The 26,339-nt window shown below is 37.1% G+C and overlaps 2 protein-coding genes across 2 annotated transcripts; both read left to right on the forward strand.

The window, feature by feature from the left end:
* The first annotated feature begins 333 nt into the window (after positions 1–333).
* LOC141596974 (putative GTP-binding protein OBGC2) lies at positions 334–14,538 on the forward strand. The gene is made up of 11 exons (XM_074417259.1): positions 334–586; positions 2,308–2,780; positions 3,006–3,097; positions 3,385–3,468; positions 3,680–3,757; positions 4,511–4,711; positions 4,805–4,912; positions 6,822–6,896; positions 7,062–7,309; positions 13,832–14,073; positions 14,222–14,538. The coding sequence occupies exons 1-10, from the start codon at positions 372–374 to the stop codon at positions 13,902–13,904; spliced, it is 1,647 nt and encodes a 548-aa protein (XP_074273360.1). The 5' UTR covers positions 334–371; the 3' UTR covers positions 13,905–14,073; positions 14,222–14,538.
* A 2,129-nt stretch (positions 14,539–16,667) lies between these two features.
* On the forward strand, positions 16,668–18,928 carry LOC141594418 (uncharacterized). The gene has a single exon (XM_074414462.1). The coding sequence runs from the start codon at positions 17,814–17,816 to the stop codon at positions 18,615–18,617; it is 804 nt and encodes a 267-aa protein (XP_074270563.1). The 5' UTR covers positions 16,668–17,813; the 3' UTR covers positions 18,618–18,928.
* The last annotated feature ends 7,411 nt before the right edge of the window (positions 18,929–26,339 follow it).

Raw genomic sequence — 26,339 nt, forward strand, 5'->3', positions numbered from 1 at the left:
ATTATCTCATGCTATTGCATCATACCTTTTTTTTTCCTCCAATACTTATACATTTTGCCAATTTATAAAATATTTAATCCCGTGCAAATTTGCATGAACATAAAACTAGTTTATCATGAAAGACATCTCCCGCGGAGTAATTTGCACCCTTATACTCCCTCCCATCTAAACCAAAGGTAACAGTTGTTTTATTACAATTGTCGAAACACGTTCAACGTGAATATCTTTAGTTACACATTATTAAAATTATAGGTTGATATTCTTATAACATTACAAAATTTCACAAGTCTTATAAATTAAGAATAATATCATAAATTTCCCATACATAAATAAAGCAAAAAAAAAAAAACAAGCGTTAGCTTTTTGTTTGGATGAGTGAGAGTAAAATTTTAGCATTTTATCCATTAGATACGATACTTCAACAATCTTACTCTTCAACAATCATCCTCGATTCCCCTGTAAAAATGGCGAATTTCACTATTATTCCGGCGCCGTCGTCGTATTGCCGCCGTAACCTCCATTTTTCCTGCAGCGGCGCGAGTTCTTCCTCCTCTTTCTTCTCCGACCTTCGTCTTCCCCCTCCCAGGTTTCGCTTCTCTTTCTCTCTCTCTTTCTCGTTACTTTTGAGCTTCAATTATCGAAAATCTATGGTTTCTGAGAGTTTGATAGAAATTGCGAAACATGTTATTTTGAGTTTCTCTGATTTTAGTTTGGTATATATGATGTATCATGAAAGAATGTAAAAATGTATGTGTACGTGTGATAAAATGCACAAAAAATGAGATTCAATTGTCTGGAGCTTAAGTTATCCAATCTAGGTTTTGTATAAGATAATCTGCAAAATTTGTTGTGCAAACATTTTGCGCAATTCAGCAACTGAATGTGGAGAGTCGATGGATATTGCGAAATACAAGAGGGAATTGAATGGTTAACAAATTAGATATCATGTTTATAATGCTGAAATTGCTGTTTGTAGCTTGGTTAATAAGATACAAATTGCTCATGAAGAAGGCACATATCACATATGTATGTGTACGTGTGAAAAAATGCGTAGAAGTGAGTCATTTGATTGTTTTGAGCTTAAGCTTATTGAATCTCTATGTTTCGGATGTGAAAAACTCAAAATTTGTTGCGCAATTTAGGAATTGAATGTGGTGATTTGACAGATGTTGCGAAGCATGTGAAAAAGTTTAATGGTGAACCAATTATTTGTCATGTTTATGATGCCGAAATTGCAGCATTTATGTTTGTTATTATAACTTTTGTTAATTCTAGATTGGTTTATACAATGCATATTGCTTGTGAAAGAATGTGCACATGTATCTCTACGTATGAAAGAATATTAATGTGTCATTCAATAGTTTAGAGCTAAAGTTTATGGAACCTTTAGGATTTGGATACGAAAGTCGAAAGATGGAAGCTTTGTTGCAAAAGTTAGCAACTGGTTGTGGACAGTTGACAGATAGTGTGAAACACGAGAGAATTGAATGGTCAACAAATTGTTTATAATGTTTATGATACCAAAATGCACATACATTGTGATTATAAATGATAACTTCCGGTAATTTTAGCTTGGCTTATATTATACTCCCTCCATCCCATTTTTATTTCCCCACTTTCTATTTTAGAATTATCTAAGAAATAGTGATGGAGAAGTGGATAATATCAAATATACACTCTTTTCCGTACTCAAAATAGAAAGGGGACAATTAATTTGGGAAAAATTAAGAGGGAGAAAGGGACACTAAAACTCGGATGGAGGAAGTATAGGATTTTATATGTGCTTATTGTGACCCCTTCTGAAGGGGGTTAATTATTCGTTGTCTGATTTTGCTGTATAATTCGGTGGTTATGGACGGAAGATGTCAGTTTTGTATTGGCTAGAATTGTGGTTGATACAATGCTACAAACACGGGGTAATCGTATTATTGCATACTTTATTTAGCATCTTAAAATGTTTAATTACTTTGATATAATTGTAGTTCACATTGGCTTTGTTTGAAGAATTAAGACAGTTATGTATCAAATGCCCTGTATAAGCTTACTACCTGTTATATTATCAAGCAACAATACCTCTTAGCTGAGTAATATAGTTATTATATGATGATCCCCATGAAGGAGATTGTTGATATATAGAGTTAGCATTTTCAGGACAATGAAGGAACTTCTTTATTCTGCCTCCTTTATTTTATCCGAAGGGCCTAAAAGTTTATGATCTGTGTCAAAAATCATTGTTTGTCAGGATTTTTTTTGACTTTCAAACCTCTTGCCCAGGAGTTAACGTTGTTTTCTATGTCTCTTTGGTAGGTTGTATCAGCAAAGACTTAGCTGCAAAAGCGTTAGACGTTTCACTGTATTGTGTGCATCTGTCAAGGCCAAGACACCTTCATTAGCATCAGACAGCCTTTTGAAGGAGCCACATAAGTACTTTGATCAGGTCATAATAACAGTGCGATCTGGAGATGGTGGACATGGCGCAGTCCTCAAAATCCCCAACGAAAAGGCCTCTTCGAAATCTGAAAGTAAACTTAGCAAGGCAAAGTCATGGAAAAAAGGTTCATATAAAAGGGACAGTGATGGATCTCTTGTGCTTCCCCTTGGTGGACATGGAGGTGACGTTGTCATCTATGCCGATGAGAGTAAAGATACTCTGTTGGAATTTCACCAGAAGAGCCGCTATAATGCTAAACGTGGTGGAAGTGTCGGCAGTATGGGCGTCTTAAGCCCCCAGTTACGAGATGGATCTGCTGCTCCAACACTACGTATACCCGTGCCTGTAGGTCTGTATAAAATGTGTACACTTTTGTAGTATGCTACATGTGTCTTATACTTTTGTGCTTCACTTGTTTGACTTTGATGAGGCAATCAATGCTTTATACGTTTATGTTTAGCTATATCATCTGCGGAGAAATAAGAATTCCGCCTCCTGCCGAATGATTTTCCCACTCTTTCTGTAAACTCGATGGGTGCAAAGTCAATAACAAAGTAATTTTGTCTTTTGACAGGTACAGTTGTAAAACGAAAGCGGGGAAAACTTTTGGCAGATCTTGCTAATCCTGGTGAAGAGGTTCTTGTGGCAAGAGGTGGACAAGGAGGAGTAAGACATAACAGTCTGTGATATTTATACTTTGTTGAATGTGTCATGGCCGATGTGGCTGACCTGTGATGTTCTGCCTGTTTATGCAATTGACATGTGGGTTCTTCTCATGAAAACATTCCAGAAGCCTTAGTAACGAATGCTTTTAAGTTGTAACTCCCGCATCATCATTTTTTTTTCCTATGTCGTATTGTTGATATCAGATTGCCTACTAAGGTTTTGTTCATAGATGTGAAATCCGGTAGTGATTGGTAATGCATTGACACCAGTATTTACACCTTTGGCAGATTAGCTTACTAGAAATGCCGGAACACAAAAGAGGAAAGATGATGGGTTTAACGACCAGTGTAATGAGAGATGACAGTGATAAGGTTAGTCCAACATTGCTTTGTTGCCTACTTTTTCTTACTCACAGTCTACGGTGGTTTTGTCAACTGGACTACAACAACAAATGATGAACGTTAAATTATCTATGGCGAGCAAAATCAATTTTTCAAGAGAGACCTGCTGTTTAGTTTGTGGTGGTCTATCATGAAAGAGATTTTTCCTTTTGCAAAATTACATTGTTGTTGTAAATTGCAGGTATTAGCGCTTGGTCAGCCTGGAGAGGAAGTTAGTTTGGAGTTAATACTCAGAGTGGTTGCTGATGTTGGTCTTGTTGTGAGTGTTCTCCAAGGAGTTTCTGAAATTTTGTAGTTTGATGTTGGTTCTAGATTTTTTACATCGCTTTGGTCAGTGTTTCATGCTAGGAACTACAGTTGTTATCCGTCTTCTTCAATATAAGGAGTTTTTGAAATTGTGGCTTTGATATTGGTTCTGGATGATACACTGCCTTTTATAGAGTGCTTCATGCTAGGATTTACATTTGTTAACCGCTTACTTCAATATTTAGCTGTCCTATATTATCTATAAATATACACCCTTCTGTTACCTAACGAAATAATAAATATTTACGAGTAAAATGTGTTTAGCCAGCTTCTAAATCCCATAAAAAATGCTTTGTTGTCAAAGACAGTTTTACAAGATTTGTCTGGAAACTCAATATATTTCACTTGTGGCCATCAGATGACATCCTTTAATTGGAAATAATGTCAATAGTTTCGATAGGTTCACGATCTTCACATTCTTTGTTTTTGATACTTAGGTTAGTTGCAGATAATCAGGTGCTTTCGTGTTTCTATTATCATTATTTAGATGTTAAACCGAAGCACTAGCATCAGGAGTCATGACTTAACCTTCTTCATGTGAGAATGTGTAAGCAAAGTGTGTATTAATATTCATCTTAACTTCTCATGCTCAAGACTCAACTTTGGCTAATCTCTATGCATTGACTCATGCCTGTTATTTCACTCACACTCACAGATTCCCTATTTCCTCCTTCAAGGGCTAACAAATGACTTTGTCGTTTTGTAGGGACTTCCTAATGCTGGTAAATCTACACTTCTATCAGCGATTACTCTGGCAAAACCTGAAATAGCTGATTATCCTTTCACAACACTTATGCCAAACCTTGGACGCCTCGATGGGGACCCCACTTTAGGGGCAGGGATGTATTCATCTGAAGCAACATTGGCAGATTTGCCTGGACTCATTGAAGGCGCTCACTTGGGAAAGGTAATCTATCTGATGTAATTTTTTCTCCCCCTCTCAATAACCTCGATTAACCAGGCTGAAGTCATTAATTTTTGTAATTCACTACCATTGAAGGGCTTGGGTCGTAATTTTCTGAGGCATTTGAGAAGAACTCGGTTTTTGGTCCATGTAGTTGATGCAGCTGCCGAGGACCCTGTGAGAGACTACAGAACAGTTAAAGAAGTATGCATTCTTTTCCTCCATTTATAAGAAGTTAGATATTTTACCAACCTAATATTTTAAGCACTGATTCGTATTGTATATTCCCCAGTATTCGTGCTGTCGTGCAAGATAGCTTAACTTTGTGCTAAAAAAGCCAAGGCATATCTGGAAACTGTCCTTTTTTATCAGTGTCTATCAGATTTAGACCTGTCAAAACATAACGCAAACTGTAAATCTTGACCGTGATCTGAACCTGAAATGACCCGTCAATTTAGGGTCGAAACCTGACAAGACCCCGCTCGACCCTACGAGTCAAAGATAAATTTATGTTAAACATGAGTATAAAAGTATAAAACGTAAAAAAAAAAAAATACTGATCTAATGTTAGTACCTATTTCAACTAAATTTTATTAGCCAGAAATATTATTATACTATATATTACGAGTAATATTTATATATTAAATGTGAAATATTAATTATAAAAGTATTAATTTTAGTACTTCCTCCGTAATGGAGTGGTGTTCCCACTTTCCCTTTTGGGGAGTGTTGTTTTGATGTTCCTATTTATTTTCTTTCCTCACTTTGGTAAATTTTAGATTAAATGTGAAATATTAATTATAAAAGTATTAATTTTAGTACTTCCTCCGTACTGGAGTGGTTTTCCCACTTTCCCTTTTGGGGAGTGTTGTTCTGATGTTCCTATTTATTTTCTTTCTTCACTTTGGTAAATTTTAGATTGAAAATGACTAGCTTGTCCTTACAACTTTTTCACAATAACACAAAAATATCAGGATTGGCCTTTAGTTGAAATCCCACTAATTATATAATTAACAAACCCCAATACCCCATCACTTCTTCACAACCTACCAAACCACCTACCTAAGTGACCCAACTCCAGCCAACCTCTAGGCTGACATCCACAGCCATTGACATCACCTCCCCAACCACCCACGACCACCGAGATCAATGAGAGAGTCATCTCTACGGCCTCTCAAGTCGACTCCCCTTCTCTCCCAGATCTGTCCAAGCATGACTCCTCAACCGGTCGTCTCTTCCATAGCCAAATCTTGACCCATGTGTCCCTCCATACCCATAATCCATCATATAAGTGAGGGGGGAGGAGCATGGTTGCGGGGTGAGGTTGGTCGTGGTGGTGGAGATGTTGAGGACGTAATGTTGGTGGATTGTGGGTGGTAGAGGTGGTGGAAGTTACTCAAAGTTTTGGGGTTGGTGGCTATGGGTGGTAGAATTAGCAGGGTCATATGTTTAAGTATAATGTGTGAGTTTTAATTGTTTCACCCAACATGTATTATTTAGTTATTTTATATGCTCTCTTAAAACTACCTCCGAAGAATAAATGGGACTAACATGTAATTACGGAGGGAGTAGTACTTTCAATAAAAAGAATGATTAATAAATCAATTTAATATAAGTTTTATATCATTTGATAATAAAACCGAAACCCAAAATACATTTTTTTATCCTAAAAATGGTAAAAAAGAATAAAGGGGTAAGGATCTATTTTTGTTCCGTATCCTGACCCGACCCATATACCGACAAGACCAAAACCCAAATCCGCTTGACCTATTTGACAGGTCAATCAGGCTGCTAATCCCGAATACCCTCGATATGGGTACATAATACAGACATGGTATTGACTCTGGTCAGCGATACTGCATTGCAATCGAGATATAGAAGTTTTGAATGTTATTATGTCAAAAAATTATAGAATCGTAGCCCTGAAAATTCCAGTCTGATAAAAAGTGAACGACTAAGAAGGTGCACACTGATGTTGGGGTTAAAATTGATTTAAGTATAGTTAGTCCCTAAATGATGCTAGTGCTGTTGTAAGTGAAGCCTAAGTACCCCATTGATACTCACATAATTCATTGTTCTTATAAAATGTTTATGTATGACTTTATTTTAATAGGAACTAAGGATGTACAATCCTGATTACCTCGAACGGCCATACATCGTGGCTCTCAACAAAATTGATCTTCCTCAGGTATTATGTGAGCTATGTTCAAGTGCCATTTTACACTATCACATGCTGGTTCTCTTAATGTTAACGTCTGAGTCTCTTTTTATGATCTTGTAAATTTACAAATAGTTTATGACTTATGTTTATTAACTTCCTACTCTGTATTTATTTTTATGCCAATTATTCCAGGCAAGGGACAGGCTTCAGTACTTGACTGAAGCGATACGTGAAATTGGTATAGACAATGTGCCTGCACCTCAGGGATCGGGTACAAGATCTGAAGATCCAGGTCAGATTTTATCCATATCAGTTGAGCATGGGGACATGCATCCTACTGCATCCGAGGATAACATAACAGATGAGCAGATTCGTGACAAAAGGGATAAGGTGATTGAGGAGTATCCACGACCTCTCAGTGTCATAGGCGTGAGCGTTTTGTAAGTAATTAGTTTTAGCAAATGCTTACATTACGCCATCTTGTCATCAGTGTCATCTCCATGAAATCATTTGCCCATTGGTGCATGTTTGTCATCTCATCAGCATTTTGTTTGGCTTCTGGATGTGGATGTTTTAGATGCTCGTCATTACCTGCTCTTGTATGTTTACAGTTGTGCCGCCTCTCAGTATGTTTCTCACAGTTTTTGCATAGATTTAGTGTTATACATCTATGGCTCCAGACCTTACTGCTGAGTTACGGAACATTGATTTAAAGCAAAGTCATTCTGCTGAATCTATGGAATCTGTTGCACTACTGCTGTTGCCCTTTAAAAATATTTAATGTTGTTATTGCATGAACTCGTGCTTTTTGGGGGAGGGGTTCATCAATTGATGGAACAATCTTCTAGATACAGTTTAGTCACACCACCAATCGGATATTATAGGCGCTTTTTTACCCCTTGAAAATACTCTTCTGCACACTTTTAAATGTGCAACTAAGATGGAAGTTTGGTTTGTTGATGACTTTATTTAGTCATTTCCTCAGCTTATTGAATGACACTGAGATGCTATAAATGACCTTGGATTATATAAAGTTACACACTAATCTGTTACCTAATTCTGGTGCTATATTTCTGTATCCTCCAGACATTAATAGGTGTAAAGCCAATCAGTCTAATTAGTTTATTCAGATGTGTAAACCAATCTATAAACTACGAAATTTTAGCTTAAAAGAAGGTTACTGTGCAAATTAATGGAGGAGGTGGCATAGAGATCATACTCATCTTAGGCTAGATTGTAAATATAAGAGTTGCTACTGCTGAATATTCTCCTTTCTCCTGAGGCCTTGTTTGGATAGGAAAAAAGGAGGGAAAGGAAAGGGAGGGGGAAGGAGGGAAGAGAAAGGAAGGGGAGGGGAGGGAAGGGAGAATGGAGGAGATGATTTTCCCTCCAAATCTTGCCTATGTTGGTGGGGAAATAATTTGCCTTGTAGGAGGGAAATAAAGGGATCCATTTTCCCTCCCCTCCAAATCCCTCTACCTTCATCTTGCTAACCAAACAATGGATTTCTCATCCTTTCAATTCCCTCACCTCCCTTTCCCTCCAAATCCCTCAATCCAAACACACCCTGAGTGTTTATATCACCTGTTTTTTAATACTCCCTCCTATTCACTATATTCTTCCCTATTTTATTATACGGATTATTCGGGTTTTTTTTCCTATTTCCTTTTTTTGGGTTGATTTGTGTGGTCCAAATTCAATGGCATGTGGAGTTATGTGTTTTGTGTGGTCCAAATTTACTTTCTTATTTCTTGTGCAAAAAGGAAAGGGGAAGAATATAGTGAATAGGACGGAGTATTTTTTTTTTTTTATAATTACTAGTGTAGTAAATATTTTTTTTTTTTGGGTGAAAATGTAAGTAATATTAAGCTCAGCCAAACTAGGCTCACATGAGTCACACCATCATACAATACTATCCATTTCACACGCCTAACCATTACATAATAAAGCAAAACAGCTACATCAAAACATCAAAAACCTGCCTCACATCAATCCTCTTTGCTTGCACCAAGCAACATCTCCTAATTTCAAAATCAATTTCAATCGACAATCATGTTGAACATTTGCTACTAGCTTGCTAGGATTAATCACATAATGCTCATATCTGCACAAATTCCTAACAGTCCCCAGACCTGATATTGAACTGCAGTCACCATAGCACACAACACCAGTCTTACAAACCCCGAGCCTTTCCTTGATTTAAGCATCCTTTCTGCATTCACCTCCCCCTGCAGTCTGATATTTAGCCATTCCAGAAATTTGCCATAGCATTGATTGATGTACGTGCATTTTACAAACAAATGCTCATGATCCTCAGAATCCTCTCCACAGAGATAACAATTGGTTTGAGTAACAATTCCCATTTTGAGCAGTCTATCCATAGTAAGCAGCCTCTCTTGCTTGATTAGCCAGGCATTGAACGAATGCTTATTCACATTGAACCTATTCCACACAATTGTATACCACGGGACCTTCACACCAGGGTCCTGCATTAACCAGTCATATGACTCATATCCATCAATAATAGAGTACTCCTCATCTTTACCCAGCCACTTATTATCAATGTAAGCCTCTTTGAATCTATTCTTCACTTCACAAATATTTCTCCATGCCCAGGAGCTAGATGTACCAGGATTATAATCAGTCCAGTCCCTTCCTTCCATATAAATTTTGTCTATCCATTTAATCCAAAGATGATCCTTTTTACTGACCATCCACCACACAAGTTTGCCAACAGCTGCAATATTCCATGCTCTACTGTCCAGTAAACCAGTCCACCATGTTCTTTGCTTTTGCAGATTGTTTTCCATGCTACTAATGGAGCTTTAGAGTAAGTATCATTGCCTTCCCATAAGAAATTCTGACACAGTGCCTGAATTCTATCCATCACACCTGCAGGCAAAATGAAAATCTGTGCCCAGTAGTTATGAAGAGTAGCTAACACAGATTTCACCAAAATAAGTCTGCCAGAATAAGAAATTCTCTTTTTGTTCCAGCCCCTTATCCTTTTGATCATTCTATCCACCAGGACATTGCAATCAATCTTAGTGAGTCTTTTATGAGATATTTGGACCCCTAGATACTTAAAAGGTAAGGTCCCCTTCTTAAATCCACTGTGTTCGAAAATCACAGCTTCAATGTCAGGTTGGAGGCCATTGAGGATAATATCAGACTTCTCATTGCTAATTTGTAAACCAGATGCCCCAGCAAAACATGAAAAAACTTCCACGAAAGTGCACATAGAGGAGATATTGCCTTTACAGAATAGCAATAAGTCATCCGCAAACATAAGATGAGTCAACTTGAGTCCTCTACAGAGTGAATGATAGCTGAAATGAGGACCAATGCAAACCTCTTCAAGTAGCCTACTCAAATACTCACGTTTACCTTTGAAGAAGCCATGAGAATGACCATTAAGGACAACTGAGAATGTAGTAGTACTCACACATTGCATCACCAGGTTAATGAAATGATGAGGAAAATTAAGGCTTTTCAACATTTGATGAACAAATATCCACTCTATGGAATCATATGCTTTCCTTAAATTCACTTTAAGCATACACCTAGGTGACAGACTTTTCCTATTGTATAATCTCACAAGATCTTGGCTAATCAGTATATTACCCATAATACTTCTCCCTTTTATGAAAGCAGATTGAGCTGGATTAATAATCTTGGGAAGGATCTCAGCCATTCTAGCACAAAGTATTTTGGATATGACCTTGTAAATGGTATTACAGCAGGCCAGAGGCCTGAACTCTTTCACAGAAATAGGATTATCCACCTTAGGAATCAACACCAGATTAGTACTGTTGATCTGTCTTAAAAGTTTGCCATGTTGAAAGAAATCCTTCACAGCATTGCATACATCCCCCTTAACTATCTCCCATCCATTCTTATAAAAGCAGCTAGAGTACCCCATCAGGCCTGGGCTCTTGTCATCAGGAATTGAGAACATACTGTTCTTAATCTCCTCATCAGTGGGAATCCTATTAATATCACTCCAATCATTACTATGCACCTGCTTGCCCTTGGCAACAATGGTATGATAATACCCAGTTGTGTTTGCACTTGTGCCTAACAGCTCCTCATAATAGGCAACAAGTGCCTGAAGAATATCCTCAGGTTTTTTGCATACATTGCCCATAGCATCCTCAATTTGCAGAACTTTATTTTGCACCTGTCTCTGTTTAATAACTTTATGAAACATTGCAGTATTGGCATCTCCTTCCTTTGCCCAAGTACATTTAGCTTTTTGTTCAAGGAAATCCTCTTTTGCCTGAGCCAACATATGGTAGCTATGTCTGAGATTATGCTCATTATCCATCAGATTCATATTGCCAATATCACCTTGAAGTTGCTTCTGAGCCTCAATCATCAGTCCATAAGCAATATCAGCATTCCTCTCAATGTCAGAAAACATATCACTGTTCAACTCCTTGAGCTTAGGTTTCAAAAATTTCAATTTCTTCACCACTCGAAACATAGGAGTCCCATGCACTGGAATAGTCCAACCAGCCCTCAGTATCTCCTTAAATTCAGGCACCCTAATCCACATATTGAAGAGCTTGAATGCTTTCTTTTTGTTCACTTTAGTATCCCCACTATTAATGAAACATGGGCAATGATCAAAGTCCCCTTCAGGTGCAAAATGAGCATAGTAATCTGGCCATTTATTCACCCATCCATCATTAACTAACACCCTGTCTATCCTGCTAAACACTCTGGTTGCACTAGGCTGCTTATTGTTCCAAGTGAAGAATGCACCAGTGCATTTCATGTCCTATATCTACAGTCTGTTGAAATGGTACTACCTCTGCATCTCTTAACAGGTAAGCCAATCTTTTCATTATAATACATCACATTATTAAAATCACCCAAAACTATCCAAGGGTCCACCACAGCCAATCTGGTTAAAGCATTTCATAATGGCACCTTCTCTTCTATTTTATTGAAGCCATAAACAAAGGTGGCATAAAATTCAGACAAAGAAATAAGGTCTTTGATCTGCAAATGGACATATTGAGCATCCATATCAATCAAATGCACCTGATATCTTTGAGCCTTCCACACTACCCAAATTCTCCCTCCATCATGATGAGAATGATTTGTTATATAAGACCATCCATCACATAAACTATCAGCTACTTTATTTAGAGAACTAGGTTTAACCCTAGTCTCAAGGAGCCCAAATAGGTCCACATTAGCTTGATGTAGACACCATTTGATATCTTTTTGTTTAGTCAAACTATTTAGGCCCCCGATATTCCAGGACTCCAATGCTACCCATGAGAGGCGAAGCCTCCCCTCCCCTCCTTTATCAACCATTTCTGCAGTTTTAGCCAATTCAGAATTAAAGTTCACCACAAATTCCCCTTCCTGTCCTCCTGGTAACCTGGATTCATGCCTTGTCATTCTGGTAAGTATCCTGGCAGGGGTGAACACTGAACCCACTGAATGATGTATGGATGTGTTAGCAGGTGTTATCAATCCTGCAAGTGACTCAGGCCCTCCTCCATTTCCCTTAGTTTCCACAATAGGGATTGAGCCATCTTGTTGTCCCAAACTTGTAGCAGTCTTATGAAGTATTGGATAATCTGTTTCATTAAGATTTGACACCACAGGTTCCTTTCTCTTCCATATCTGTTTATTGGGATTCTGTCTATAACCTGGATTAGGTCTCCTCATCACACCACTTCCTCTCCTGCAGTGCAATGCCTTATGACCTATTCCCTTGCATTTCTGACATGTTATAGGCAACCAGTCATACTCTACCAGTACAGTGACCTGATGGCCTAATTCATCCATAAAGCTTATCTTCTCAGGAAATTGTTGGTCAATCTCAACCTCCACCATAATCCTGGCAAAACCCAGTAGTGTTTTCTCCAGAGTGAGGTCATCTATTCGCACAAACTTCCCAAAAAGAGATGCTAGTTTCTCTAGACATTTTGACCCCCAAAATTTTAGGTCCAATCCTACCAGCTTAACCCAAATTGGTACAGTTTTAACAGACACTTTTGTGATTTTAATGTTGGCCTCCCATGGTCTAATTATGACAGGTTTACCATCAAATAAGAACATTCCCTTAGCCAATACGAAGTTCTGGTGCTCCTTAGTAGCAAATCTCACCACAAAGAGGCCATTAGGAAGAAAGGCTATCTTCGCAATGTCATAATCCTTCCATTCCCTACGCAAATACCCTTCCAAAGCCCCCCATGGTGGATCGCACCCATAACATATCCATAAATCGCTAAAGACCAGTAATCAATCTCCTCCTGAACATCGTCTAAGGTAAGCTTAAGAGTATTACCTGTCTCCTCACTATCCATGACATCATCCTCCACAATCGGTGTCAGTTTACCAGCTGAAACCGGTACTTCTGCACTCGACTGTGTTGTTTGACTGCCTTCTTCTTCAGCGATCTCCTTATCCATACTCTCCTCCTTATATTCCGCTTCATCAATCCCAGCTTGCCGGAGCATCGCTGCAACCTCCGCACGAATTCTGGCAATTATTTTCTCACGACTCTCTTTAGTATTACTATTATTAGAATTATTATTTTTATCAGAATTATTAGTTGATGAATTATTATTATTACTTATTTTTGTTGAATTCATTGTAGAAGAAGTAGGTAGAGAAGTTTTAGAAGTTACGTTCTTAGTCTTCGCAATTGCAAAGCAACGTTGATCCTAACAGCTTCTCTCTCTAAGGTTCATCTCTCTAACGGCGACTTCGTCCCGTGTAGTAAATATTGATTTCAACATTTTGCTGCTTTTGATTATCACTGTACAAATTCATCCTAGACCTAATAGATAGTTGTTCCCACACTCGTGCCTGTGCCATGCCATGCCATCAACCCTATGAAATTTTTCAAAAATATAAAAATATAAAAATCCTCTATTTGCATTATTATGTTTACCAGTTAATTGTTTTTCTTATGATAGACGCTTTGCTTATTTCAGGAAAGGCATCCAGGTTACAGAAATGTTGGGAGAAATAAGGAATGGCTTGAGGAAATGTCGTGATATAAGTTGAGAGTTGAAGCTTGGAAAGTAACACTTCTAAGATATCTTGAATACTGAAGCTCTCATACAAGCACGCCAATATTCCTCGGTTTAAGGGATGAGCTCAAGAGTAGCCATGTCAAAAACATGGATCAAACCTATCTAACATCTTGCTTATTGGGATTGTCACTCTCAATTAGGTAAAAATCAGAAAAAATTGCTGTTTTTGATTGACTATCATCTTCAATAATTAGTTCTACTTTCTAATAGACGTGTTTATATCAAGTGTCTTCAACGATTAGAACTAATATATACTGCTTGTTTGTTTTTGCCTTCACACTTATACAGTACATTGCTCGACGGATTTGAGCTAGTGCTACCAATGATTTGGACCTCATTGGTGCAGTATTACAGGTATGAGCGACATCCAATTCTATATTTATCTGTGCTCTCATGTCACACGCAATTGAAAAATTTGTAGTGTCTCAAATTTCGCTCTTCTGTACGGAATCAGGCATCTAGGTCTTAAGTTTTCAGTGTGTCATGTTATCTTCTGATAATTCCGTACTGAACTATTAGTTTGTAATTCTCCATCACAATTGTTTGTTTACCTTTCCATTTTTGAATATTACAATCATTATTTGTTTATCTTTTCATTTTGAAAATGCTTTGGATGTGTGAAGTTCTATTATATTTGCATAAAACGACAATTTGTGTTGTCATCCAAACCAAAAGCAATAGACAAATTTGTTTTTTTCTCTCCTCCCTCCCTGTTTTAGGTGCCAAAAATAAAGAGAAACAAAATTACTGAGGTGTCCAGAATAATTGTATTCTGGCAGAACAAATTGCCTGAGTTGTACCAAAGTAAACTAAAACCACACTATATGAACAACTAGTCTTGCTTGTGTTTTAGTACATACTCTCAGATGATAGTGTGTTTTAGTACATACTCGGTATTGCGTGTATAATAGAGTTACAATTAATTAACCATTGGAAAAATCAGAATCTTAATTGTAAACTTAAAAAACCTGGAAAAGTGCCCTATTAGTCTATTACTTCTCAGATTAAGAGCTTTTGACTTCATTAGAAATGGAAAACCTCGTAAAAAAATAATAAGAAAAGAAATCACTGGAGTCTTCCTCTCTGGCCATTTTTTTGCATTAAAAGTTGGTTGAGAGATTGCGGCGTGGAAGGGGAGCTCAGTGCAAGAAGCTCCGAGGTGGTGTGGGAATGGTGGCTTGAGTGTAAATTGTTCAGGATGGGAGGCCCGCCTAGGTGGATCTTTCAGGTGATTTATTTACCTTCTACTCTACTCAATGTTACCATTGAGTTGAGGCTATTTAAGAGGACATAAAAGGAAGATTAGGTTAATGTACCTTGTGTTTTTTCAAATTTTAAGATACGGGGAAGTGGCAAATAAGCCCCAAACGTTTGCCACTACGTGCAAATTAGCCCCATAACATTTAACTAGTGCGAATTAGCCCCATTAGTTATACCCGACGTGCAATTTAGCCCAATTAGAGATATCCGAGTAAAATTCTCGCCGGAAAATTGTGACAAGGCACTGGAAAAATGACTAGGATGGATTAAATTAAATAATAATTTTAAAAAAAACCTAAATTATCACTACTTAATTTCTTACGTCTGTTTTATTGCCAGAATTTAGGTTTTCCATCTAGTTTTATTTCTTACGCCTGTTCATCTTCTTCCCATTTTCTTCATTACTATCTTCATTCTACAATAGTTCATTTAATAAAAATGACGGTATATAGTTGTAGTGTGCATAAATTCAATTTCCTCCAAATTTCAATTTTTTTTTTTAGTTTTTGTGATACTTAGTAAATTTTTAATTACAAAAATGGTGATTTATGGGGATGAGGGTAGGCTACATCAAATAAAATTGAGGTGGAAAAAAATAGAGATGGTTAGAGGCGTGAGAATTGAAGAAGGAGCTCAAAAACATATAAGGGTGGAAGAGATAATTGAAGAAGGAAGCAACGAGGTGTTGAGTAGCAGCTTAATTAGGTAGTGATAATTTATGGTTTTTTTTTTTAAAAAAATTATTATTTAATTTAATCCATCCTAGTCATTTTTCCGGTGCCATGTCACAATTTTCCGGCGAGAATTTTACTCGGATATCTCTAATTGGGTTGAATTGCACGTCGGGTATAACTAATGGGGCTAATTCGCACTAGTTAAATGTTATGGGGCTAATTTGCACGTAGTGGCAAACGTTTGGGGCTTATTTACCACTTCCCCGATTTTAAGATATATCTTTGGTTTTGCCATAAAAATGAATAATCTCTAGAGTAACCTACATATTCAAATTTTGTTCTTACTGTTTGAGCGATTCTTGTTGATTCCTCATTTGAAATACGTGAACGTTCAATATGCTCATTATTTACTAATCAATAGATAACTCTTATTAACAATATTTGAGCCTTAAAAATCTAGAATTAAGCTAGTTTTGATATTTGTGGATCTAATCATATAATCCAAGGGTAAATTAGACAATTTTTAAAAACCAAGAGTAAGTTAGAATTTAGCAAACCTAGTTGTGATAATTAGACGAGACACCTCGTGAGTAATTCAAGTTCGGCTCAGTCAAAGCTCGGCTCGAGAGCTTAACGAGTCAAGTCGAGCTAACGTTGGTTCGGCTCGTAAAGCTCACGTACGGCTCAAACTTGTGTGGTTAGATATAATCTTGCTCTTATTTTATGAAAATATTTTGTATCATAATTATATCATTGTATCACCATGTCAAATGGCCTCAGCGATTTGTCTAATATTTTTATATATGATATTCGAATTCAGTTATTGAAAATATAATAGAAAAATGAAAATTTAACAATTATATAAAGGCTGTTGAGCTCGAGCTCGAGTTTTGATTCATGAGTACAAGTTGATCAAGTGGAAGCTCATGCTCGACTCGTTATCACCCCTTGCAAAACATAGGATTTTATGGTAAAAGATCTCTTATTTTATTTTTGACTTCATCGCATTATAAAGCTATAAGATGGTAGTCCTTAACCTCCCAAGTCGATAATAACACCCCACTCATACGGATGGATAAACTTTTTGCTAATTTCATTGCATTTTATTTTTTTTATGTATGATATTTGACCTATTTTAAGGTTAATTAGAGAATTTGTGCTCAAACAACGTGGGGATTTCTGGAATTACGGCTACTTGTACCTTACAAGTTACAATGGAGATTCCCAAAGGAACCCTTTAAACAAGGAAAGATGCAGTTGCCACTTGGCCACACCCATCGTAGTTCATTGACAAGTGTAAACTCATTGGACCCACTATAAGAAACGCAAAACCTTGTCAACTTTTGAACTTGAAACACTGAATTTCAGAGTATTGAACTTATCATCACATCAGCAATGATATGCTTCAAACTCTTACTAACCCCACGTACTACTTGTGCAGTTCTGCAAACTGTCAAACCCAACTTCGTGGGTTTCTATTTTCTAACAGGCTCAGTTTCCCACTGCAATACTTATCCACATTTCCCTCATAATCACGTTTTCTAAATATAAAATAAACACTAAAATATTCTTGTGTTTATTTCCTTTCTAGAAAATATATCAGTTAAAGATCATGTGAGTTTGCCACCTGAGTTAAATAATAATGTATATTGTTGTTGCCATGTGTGGTTATGATATGGAGCTGTTAGAGGTTGTAGAGACACGATGAACAGGTTCTTGGTGACAAGTATCAGCCCAGAATTCACACATAACACGTATCACATTCTCAGGTTCTTGGTTTCACCCTTTTCAAAAACACCACATTTCCCTTTCCACTTTGCACCCTTATATATATGGAACTTATTGAGACCCCTTGCTAGGAACATAACTTAAATAGCTTTCATCTTTCTTGGAAATTTTCTTCTGTTGTACTTGTACCTTGTTGTTCCCTTAGCTTGTTGATTTCTATGTTGAAATCGAAAGCGAGTGTGATGGAAAAGGAGAGAAAACAGGGGAAAAAACAGTCATCATCTTGTCAAGCTAGCTCTAGGAAGGGTTGTATGAGGGGTAAAGGTGGTCCTGAGAATGCCCTTTGTACCTACAAGGGTGTGAGGCAGAGAACTTGGGGTAAATGGGTTGCCGAAATCCGTGAGCCTAACCGTGGTGCTCGCCTTTGGCTAGGTACCTTTAACACTTCCCATGAAGCTGCCTTGGCCTATGATGCGGCTGCTCGTAAGCTCTATGGGTCTGACGCCAAGCTTAACCTTCCTGAACTCTATCCACCAAAACTGTCTACTCCCTTAACTCAGGCCCAACCCCAACCCCAACCCCAACCCCAACCCCAACCCGAGATTCCTCCTGGGTACCAGTACCATCAACAATCGCTTGGTCAAAACAATTACTATAATTACCTACCTTCTTCGTCTTATAATAATAGCTCGGTTTCTGTTACAAGTGACATTGGGTTCCGCATTGAGGAACCAAATTCCACAATCACTGATAGTACTACCACCACCACTACTACTACCAATAGTTCTGAGAGCTTCGGAGAGAATGACATTGGCATGAGTCATGGTCTATGGGAGAATCCAAACCCGAGTTTACCTGAGCTCGATAATGCTCTGTGGGCAGAGACTGCAATGACTCTTGGTCTTAGTTTCCCTCTACCTGAATCGGTCGACTCATCTGATTTCGCCACCAATGGTGAGTCGGGTTTATTTTCTGGTGATTTGTATGATTGTAGCGATTTCCAGATTGGGTGGCCGTCTTAGAGCATCTTATATGGAGGCTAAGGTTGTATGGCTAGGTTGGAAGGTTGTCGTATACTCTTGTATATGCTATATATACGAATATAAGGTTTGTTAGCAAATAAGGAATAGAACAAAGAGCAGGAGCGATTTGTACATATTTAGTTGGTATGATGTTAGTACCGTAGTTATAATGGTTAAACTACTATTTAGATACTCCTTAATCCTTAATGTATATAGTGAATATGTGTAATTAGTACATACATATATAAAGATTGTGTTATAGACGCAGCTGGACTACATATTTATGAAATGACTGTATTTCCTCTTCCTCATCCTCATTTTCAAATTGCCATCATTTGTAAAGTGATTTTTTTTAGAAATATGTGAATTTTATTTTAAGGTTATGCTTTTTCATACGTATTTTACTATTTCACATATGATTTTTACGATTTTACCCTTGTCATTTTCAACCCATATACTTTAACCCATCTTTACCTCCCTCACAACCAAATTATCCACCCTTACACTCCCACAGTCCCACCCACCCGCCACAACTGCCACCACGATCACTACCGCCATATTGTCTGCCAGTCGAGACTGTAAAAAACATTCCAAGTGCAAACTATGGTCTAGATAAAGCAAACAAACATCAATATTACAAAATTGCATACAAACAGATCAAGCTCAACAAATTTCGTCATTATTTTTCTCCATGTAATGCACAAGTAAACCAAGACCAATATGCTTTCTAGCTCTCAATGAGATGAAACAAAATACGCAGCAGGACATAGAACTCTTTTGAATTGATCAGTGAGTCTCGCAGGTTAGAACATATATATATATATAATCCAAAAAGTGAATATTGGCGAAGATTCTCCACTTCATACAATGAGTTAAGCACCGATTAATGCCTTATGTGAACCTGAAAAATCTAATTGTATTCCGAGGTTACAATCGACGGAACCTTTGTATAAACCCTAATTTCATCCTTTAACAAATAAATAGACTTTAATAAATTAGATAAAACCTAACAAAATAACATTTTTAATTGATAAACAAGTAAATTATTCCATTAATTGGAGAATCATAATCCATTGTTCAAGTCTTTGGAGTAGTTAGATTAGATTTTAGAAAAAAAAAATTGATATAAAATTTACTTAGGTTTTAGGTAAGAAGGGTATTAGACGGAAAGATTATGAAAAAATGTATGTGAAAAAGTAAAGTTCGTATGTAAAAAAGTAATTTCGTTATTTTATTAGTGCCAATTTCTAGGTTTAGGGAAAATGTGCGGTGGCAAGCCAAGCCAAGCCAAGCCGGAGTGCCGGACCATCACACCAATACCGGCAGCCTAGCTTTGTAGCAAATATCAGTAGCTAGACGACCTATATTTTCTTGGTTGGGAGTAAAAAATATGACACCAAAGTTCATCGAGAGGTCAAAGGAAATACAATCCTACCTCTACTAGTAGACGCTAATTTCAGACAGCATAAAGTTGTGACCTATAATACATGTTGCGCAGCAGGGCTCCCGATACTACTCTATACACTGAATAAGATTGTTTTGGGTGCTCAAATGACTCACTAACGCATTATAATATATGGGGGAGGAAATTCGAAATTGTGACCTAATGCTCTAACTTTCATCTTAATTACTAGACTACTACTAGTATAAAGCCCGTGCGAATGCACGGTATTTTAGATTGTTATGTGTAAAGAACTTAACAATTAGAGCTAATAATAATAATATATAAATGAACTTTGAATTTTATTTTTAATTATCTACAATTGTTAATGTGTAAAAATACTAAGAATTAAAATAGAACGAATTTTACATTTTTACTCAAAATAAGTTTATGATTAAAAAAAATAAGATTTTTAGTTTAATTACAAAAACTTATGCTTATTTTTACGCATTTGAAACATATAACTATTTTTATAATTTTTGTTACAATATACGGAGTAACAATTTAAACGGTGTAAAAAATTTAAAGAATAAAAAAGTGAAAAGCACATACTGATTTTAATAATATGAGTAAAATATGCATACGTTTTAAATATAAAATTTACGATATTTAAGATATATATATATATTGGATTAATGAGATAATGATGAATAAAATACATTTGGTCCAACTATAAAAGTTGCGGTGTTTGTTAAGATACTATGACATATATAAAAGCTATATATTAGGTCCAATACATATCTAGATAAAGTTAGGCCCAATTTCTAGCTAAAAGAATTTAGGCGGGAAAATTTTCAGTTTTCTTATTCTTTTAGTATAAGGGGGATGACACCATCGGGAGGTACACTGAATAAGATGGTGTAACACCCCCATTTATTTAAGGGCCTGAACTAGGACTCCTCAGATAAATGACGGTGTTACCATCTCGGTTTCCCGAGGTAGTGAATAACAAATTAAACTCCAAGGCAATTTATATAATATTTTAACTTAATTATTACAAAATTCTCCTTTTAAATTAAATTACAAAAACTGACGTAAATAAAAGTGAAGTCTTCTAGATGATGATCTAGCTACTAGGTCGTCTGATCCAGTGTCTCACGCCCATCAAGCTCCCGTCCTATCTCTTAAACCTGTCAAGTCTGCTCCCCATAAAACGGTTCATCACAGGTGTTCACGAATACACAGGGTCAACCACGAGGTTGAGTAGGGAAAACAAGAAAACAGTAAATATGATATGCATGATACTCCGTCACCTCCATCTCCATCTCAACTCATCACACACAACCCCCACGACGCCTTGACCATACCGATCCCCGGTAGACTATAAATATCGACCGTAGTCGATCTCGCCCCTTCGTTAGCCGGAGGACACAGGGCAAGTCTGCAGAACCAGCCTGGGCCTTATCACAACATCACATCATATCTCAACATCGTCACCACCACACCATCCTCCAACTCCAATGCATATGCAATGCTCAACAGTAATCAGTGCAACATGCTATGTATATCAATGAATGAAATCATGCCAGCTATCAAAATAATGAAATAACATAATCAACACGAGCATTTGATCAACCACACTCCAGTGTATGAATTATAACATAAATTACAACCACGCACAAGTCATCGATCACAGCTCGGTCACATGTAACACAACAACCCAACACAATTTAACAACACCGGTAAGTCAAGTGTATTTCCCTACCTCAAAGTGCCAGCAATTCCAATTAAGCAGTTTAAGCAGTCCCGAAAATAAAGCAATGAATTTGATTATCGATCCATCACGAATTCGTCACCTAAAACAATTATAATAATATAATTACTAACTACTAAATATAGAGATCTCCCAAAATAGAAACTTTCCCGATATAGTAACTTTCCATTTTAACCAGTCCCGACTCAAAGTAATTAATTATGATTAATTATTATTTTATTTTAAATACTCGGAACTAAACCCAAATGATATTTAAAGGATTAAACGAATTATGCTTTTAAGAAGACCCGCATCAACATTTGAACAATTCAACAACCCGACTCAAAATCCGTCTTTAATCATTTACTTAACTCGGGACTTAAATTAATTAATTAAGCATGCGATAACTTAACGGATTCTAAAGATTAAACAATGACAAAAACCCGATTCAATCACTAAAAATAACGCGTCCCTCACACCACCCCTTCACTCTCACCCACGCACCACCACCGGCCACCACAAGGCCGTGTCAACCGCCATCTCAAACACCCACTCTGCCCCAGCCACCAACGGCCACCCCCACTGGGGTCGACGGCCGCCGGCGAGGTGAACCACGGCCGTCTTTTGGCCTGGTTCACAGCCGTGCCTCACCAAACACCCCTGTTCTCGCCCAAACCACCACCGCAGTTAACAACCATCACCTGCCAACTCACCACTGTCCTGCTCTCCGTCAGCCCGTGAACCCAGACGTCATGGCACCACCATTTCGACCTCCCCCGAGTCCATGGTGGTGCCACCCCAATATAGCCGTGTAAACCGCCTGAAAACCCATATTATAAACCCGTTTCATCACCCCCATCGCTGCCGCCTTTCACAACCACCATTACCACCCAACACCACCCTAACCACCACCATAACACTCGTCCCTTACCACCCATTACCAATACCCCATCAACAACTACTATCCTCACCTCTCTAAGACACGAAACAAACACCAAAAACCCGACATCAAATATGAAAAACAGAGGGAGGGTTGAACTCCTTACCTTCCTGCCGCCATAGCTGCCACCACGGCCACCCAAGGTCGTCGACAATGGTTCCTTGCTCGTCCTTGCTGCACCGTCAACCACCTAAGCTCTCTCTCTCTCTCTCTCGTTTTGCGTGAGGGTGAAGTTTGAGATGAGGAAAGGAGGGAGGCGGCTGGGTTGAGAGGGAGGCGGGTTGAGGGATTAGGGTAGGTAGTCTTTAGGTTTAATTAGGGTTAGGGTTAGGGTTAATGGGCTTTGGGTTAATTGGGCAAAGCGTATTGGGCCGGCTCAAATGGGTCCTTTGTTTAATTGTTTAGCTCACCTTTCGAATTCCTTCTAAACCCGTCTTTATTAACTTGCGATAGATTAACTAATTATCGACTCAACTATTTCCCGACATAAATGTGATATAAAATGTATAATAATTAACATAAAATAATATCCGTTTAATTAATTATATTATATAAAAAAAATACGGGGTATTACAGTCTTCCCCCCTTAAAATGAACTTCGTCCCGAAGTTCGCTCCCGTACTCAAACCTCAGAAGGGTACACTATATCGTACATACGGACGTCACGCATTTCTAACACAGTTAACACACACTTTTGACACATCAATTAAACATAACAAACACGAAATGTTACATTCTGCCCTCCTAAAAATAAACTTCGTCCCGAAGTTTAACTCATTTTCACTTAACCCAACTAACTACAACTAATAACTACCTGAGAACACAAATGCATAACAACTAAATAATCGTCTGAGAACACCGTCGTCTTCCATCTAAATTCCGATCTCGAACTCAAGTAACTCAATAACCATGATCACACTGGACCGTAAACATAACTCGGCACAAAGGCCCCACAACTCATAACTCAATACCAGAAGTTTGACTTATATTCCCCTTTCTCACCCCAACCAACTAACAGAAGTATGAATAAAACGTATAGAACTCATTTGCATAGATACTCCACAACGATACCCCACTACGAAACATCTACTTGGTCAAAACTACCATCTACAAACAAGTGCAACATAAACATTAAGATTTTACAATCCTACCCGACTAGAAACATGGTTACGTCCTCGTAACCTCTTTTCAATTTTTATATACCTATACAACAAAATCATTATCAACCACATGTGACAGGAAAGAATGCATGATAAGAGATTGCGCATCAACATTAAGGTCGAAACGAGGTTTTATTAAGGAATCAACTGATTGTCAACAAGTAGCATTTATTACTAGCTCATGCTTAACTTAAAACACAACCTCAAACTAAAAGAACAACAAGAAAGGAACCAAGGTTTACACGGTTTCACAACTAAACAAGTTTGATGATCAATTATAGACTATGAACGAGCGAGAGCAAAATCAACAAAACAATTTAAGAACTTCTCACATTTGTAAACATACCACAGAAATAGATCTACCACTATTATCTATCACAATCACAGGATCTTATTGACACGTCCATTCAACCCTTTATTCACTCATTGGTTTAGGTCACGAATTAGGTCGATGAATTTAAGCAATCACCAACATACCCATAATTCATACTTTAAATTATAAAAATTGTTTGCACGATATCAATTCTGAAACATGTTTCTCAATAAAAGTAACTACATATGATCTATGACAACGACAACATTACTTCTATATCACACCTATGGTTCACATTTTAGCAACCATATCATTCAATTGTGTCCAGCAACTTGGTAGAATTCATTCTCAGCAAAACAAGAGATATTGTATAAATAGTTTAAACATATACATTTGCCATCATATACTTTGTAGAACACTAGCTATGATAAAGATTAGCAATTTGAACAACTTCTATGACTTGCATGATTGAATAATTAGGCAACTCGTAGGCTCAATTAAATGTAACTATAATGACTATCATTTAAACCCATGCATATCACGTGAATCATCAAAAGAGTTATCCCATTATAATTGCCAACATAGTTATTATGACAATTTTTATTTTAATATAATTGATAGTAACGACTCGAGAATATAAATATGCCAATTGTCGTGTTATATCAAACAGTTTCCTTTATATCACACTCATGCAATTGCAAGAATCACTTTAGTATTTTTACGATATTGTAATAACGAACATATTCACTAACAAAAATAACAACACTGTTTATTATCATGTTATAGGTTTAGGTTCAACCGAAATCATTTAATGCAATGGAATCAATAGGTATAACTATAGGCACACAGGCTCACAAAAAGGACCTTAGGACTCAGATGACATCCTACATGTGGTAATATTTAGGCATAACCACTACTACCATTCATGTGTAGACATTTAGACCTAATTATTATAATTACTCATGCGTGTATGCTAGAACAGTCACTTAACTTTTAACGCTATCAACTTACCAAGCTATGACAATATAGTTTTATATTTATATATATACCCGACCACTATGCAAATAAGATGCACACCCAGAGACATTACACCATGCCAAATGTATACAAAGTATGCAAACAACTGGACTCGTATAAACATTTCACCCTCGATTAAGAATCAAATTAAGCTATCCAATTTTACTCATGCTATCATGCCAACAATGTTATCAACTAAGTTTTAATTTTATCACTTGTTAAGATATATGACTACTGAACATGCGTGCTACTATCATCATATAAAACATTATAATTTCACCTTACTAAGGCTCATGAATTAATCAAACAACTGTGTGAAAACTTAGCATAGAACGCACATTTTACAGGTCATGATTCACGTTGTAATTTTCAAAAATCACAAATAAATAACCGTCCAACGAATACTTGAGTTAGATTACTTTTCATAACATACAGAGAGTTAATAATTTGTGATAAAAGAATGAGGTCGAAAGTTCAAGAATTCAATTTTTAAAGAATTTTACAACTCAGTTGGTCCAAACAAGTATGTGACAGCAATTGGTCCGAAACTTGGGTCAATTCGCAAAGCTTACCTTTTAATATAGAGACATCAAGAATTTTCGTGGCTTATCAATTTGAAAACGTATGCGAAACCTCTAGTCGATGGAGTTGGAATTATGCAAAAATCATTTACACAAATTAAATGAGGTTTTTTTTTTTTTTTTACAAAATCGTCGGTCAACACATCACTGCACAGGAACTTCCCAACCACAGCCACTAAAACATTTATTACTCTTAATCCGTATACCCTATAAGCATGAAACCAACGCCAAAAGAACACTAACTCACGAGGCTATTTCTCATAAAATTTTCATCCGTAGAAAATTAACAGGAAGGAAATGACAGCAAGATCAATTACAGAGTAAAATCAAACAAAACGGATTTCAACACTAAATCATTCATTTTCCATGTTCCAAGCTCTTACAACCATACTATCGATTCTAACTCATCCTAACTTAAATCTCACACTTTTGTATTTACGTAAACATCTATCCCATAGAAGTCCCTTCGCCTCCCGACCTACCCCTTACATCTAATCACGATTGCTACGACTAGAAACAAGCAATTCAATGGTGTCTCTCATTACTATCACGATACTATACTAGCATGGCTTTGGGA

This window comes from Silene latifolia, chromosome 8 (genome assembly GCF_048544455.1).
Source record: "Silene latifolia isolate original U9 population chromosome 8, ASM4854445v1, whole genome shotgun sequence".
Classification (NCBI taxonomy): domain Eukaryota; kingdom Viridiplantae; phylum Streptophyta; class Magnoliopsida; order Caryophyllales; family Caryophyllaceae; genus Silene; species Silene latifolia.

Bases quoted from the DNA above. Each gene is read 5' to 3' on its own strand.
- LOC141596974 (XM_074417259.1), top strand. From the start codon at position 372: ATGAGTGAGAGTAAAATTTTAGCATTTTATCCATTAGATACGATACTT. The intron at 3,469-3,679 runs GTTAGTCCAACA...TGTAAATTGCAG, and splicing joins TGAGAGATGACAGTGATAAG to GTATTAGCGCTTGGTCAGCC. The intron at 4,913-6,821 runs GTATGCATTCTT...TTATTTTAATAG, and splicing joins ACTACAGAACAGTTAAAGAA to GAACTAAGGATGTACAATCC.
- LOC141594418 (XM_074414462.1), top strand. From the start codon at position 17,814: ATGTTGAAATCGAAAGCGAGTGTGATGGAAAAGGAGAGAAAACAGGGG.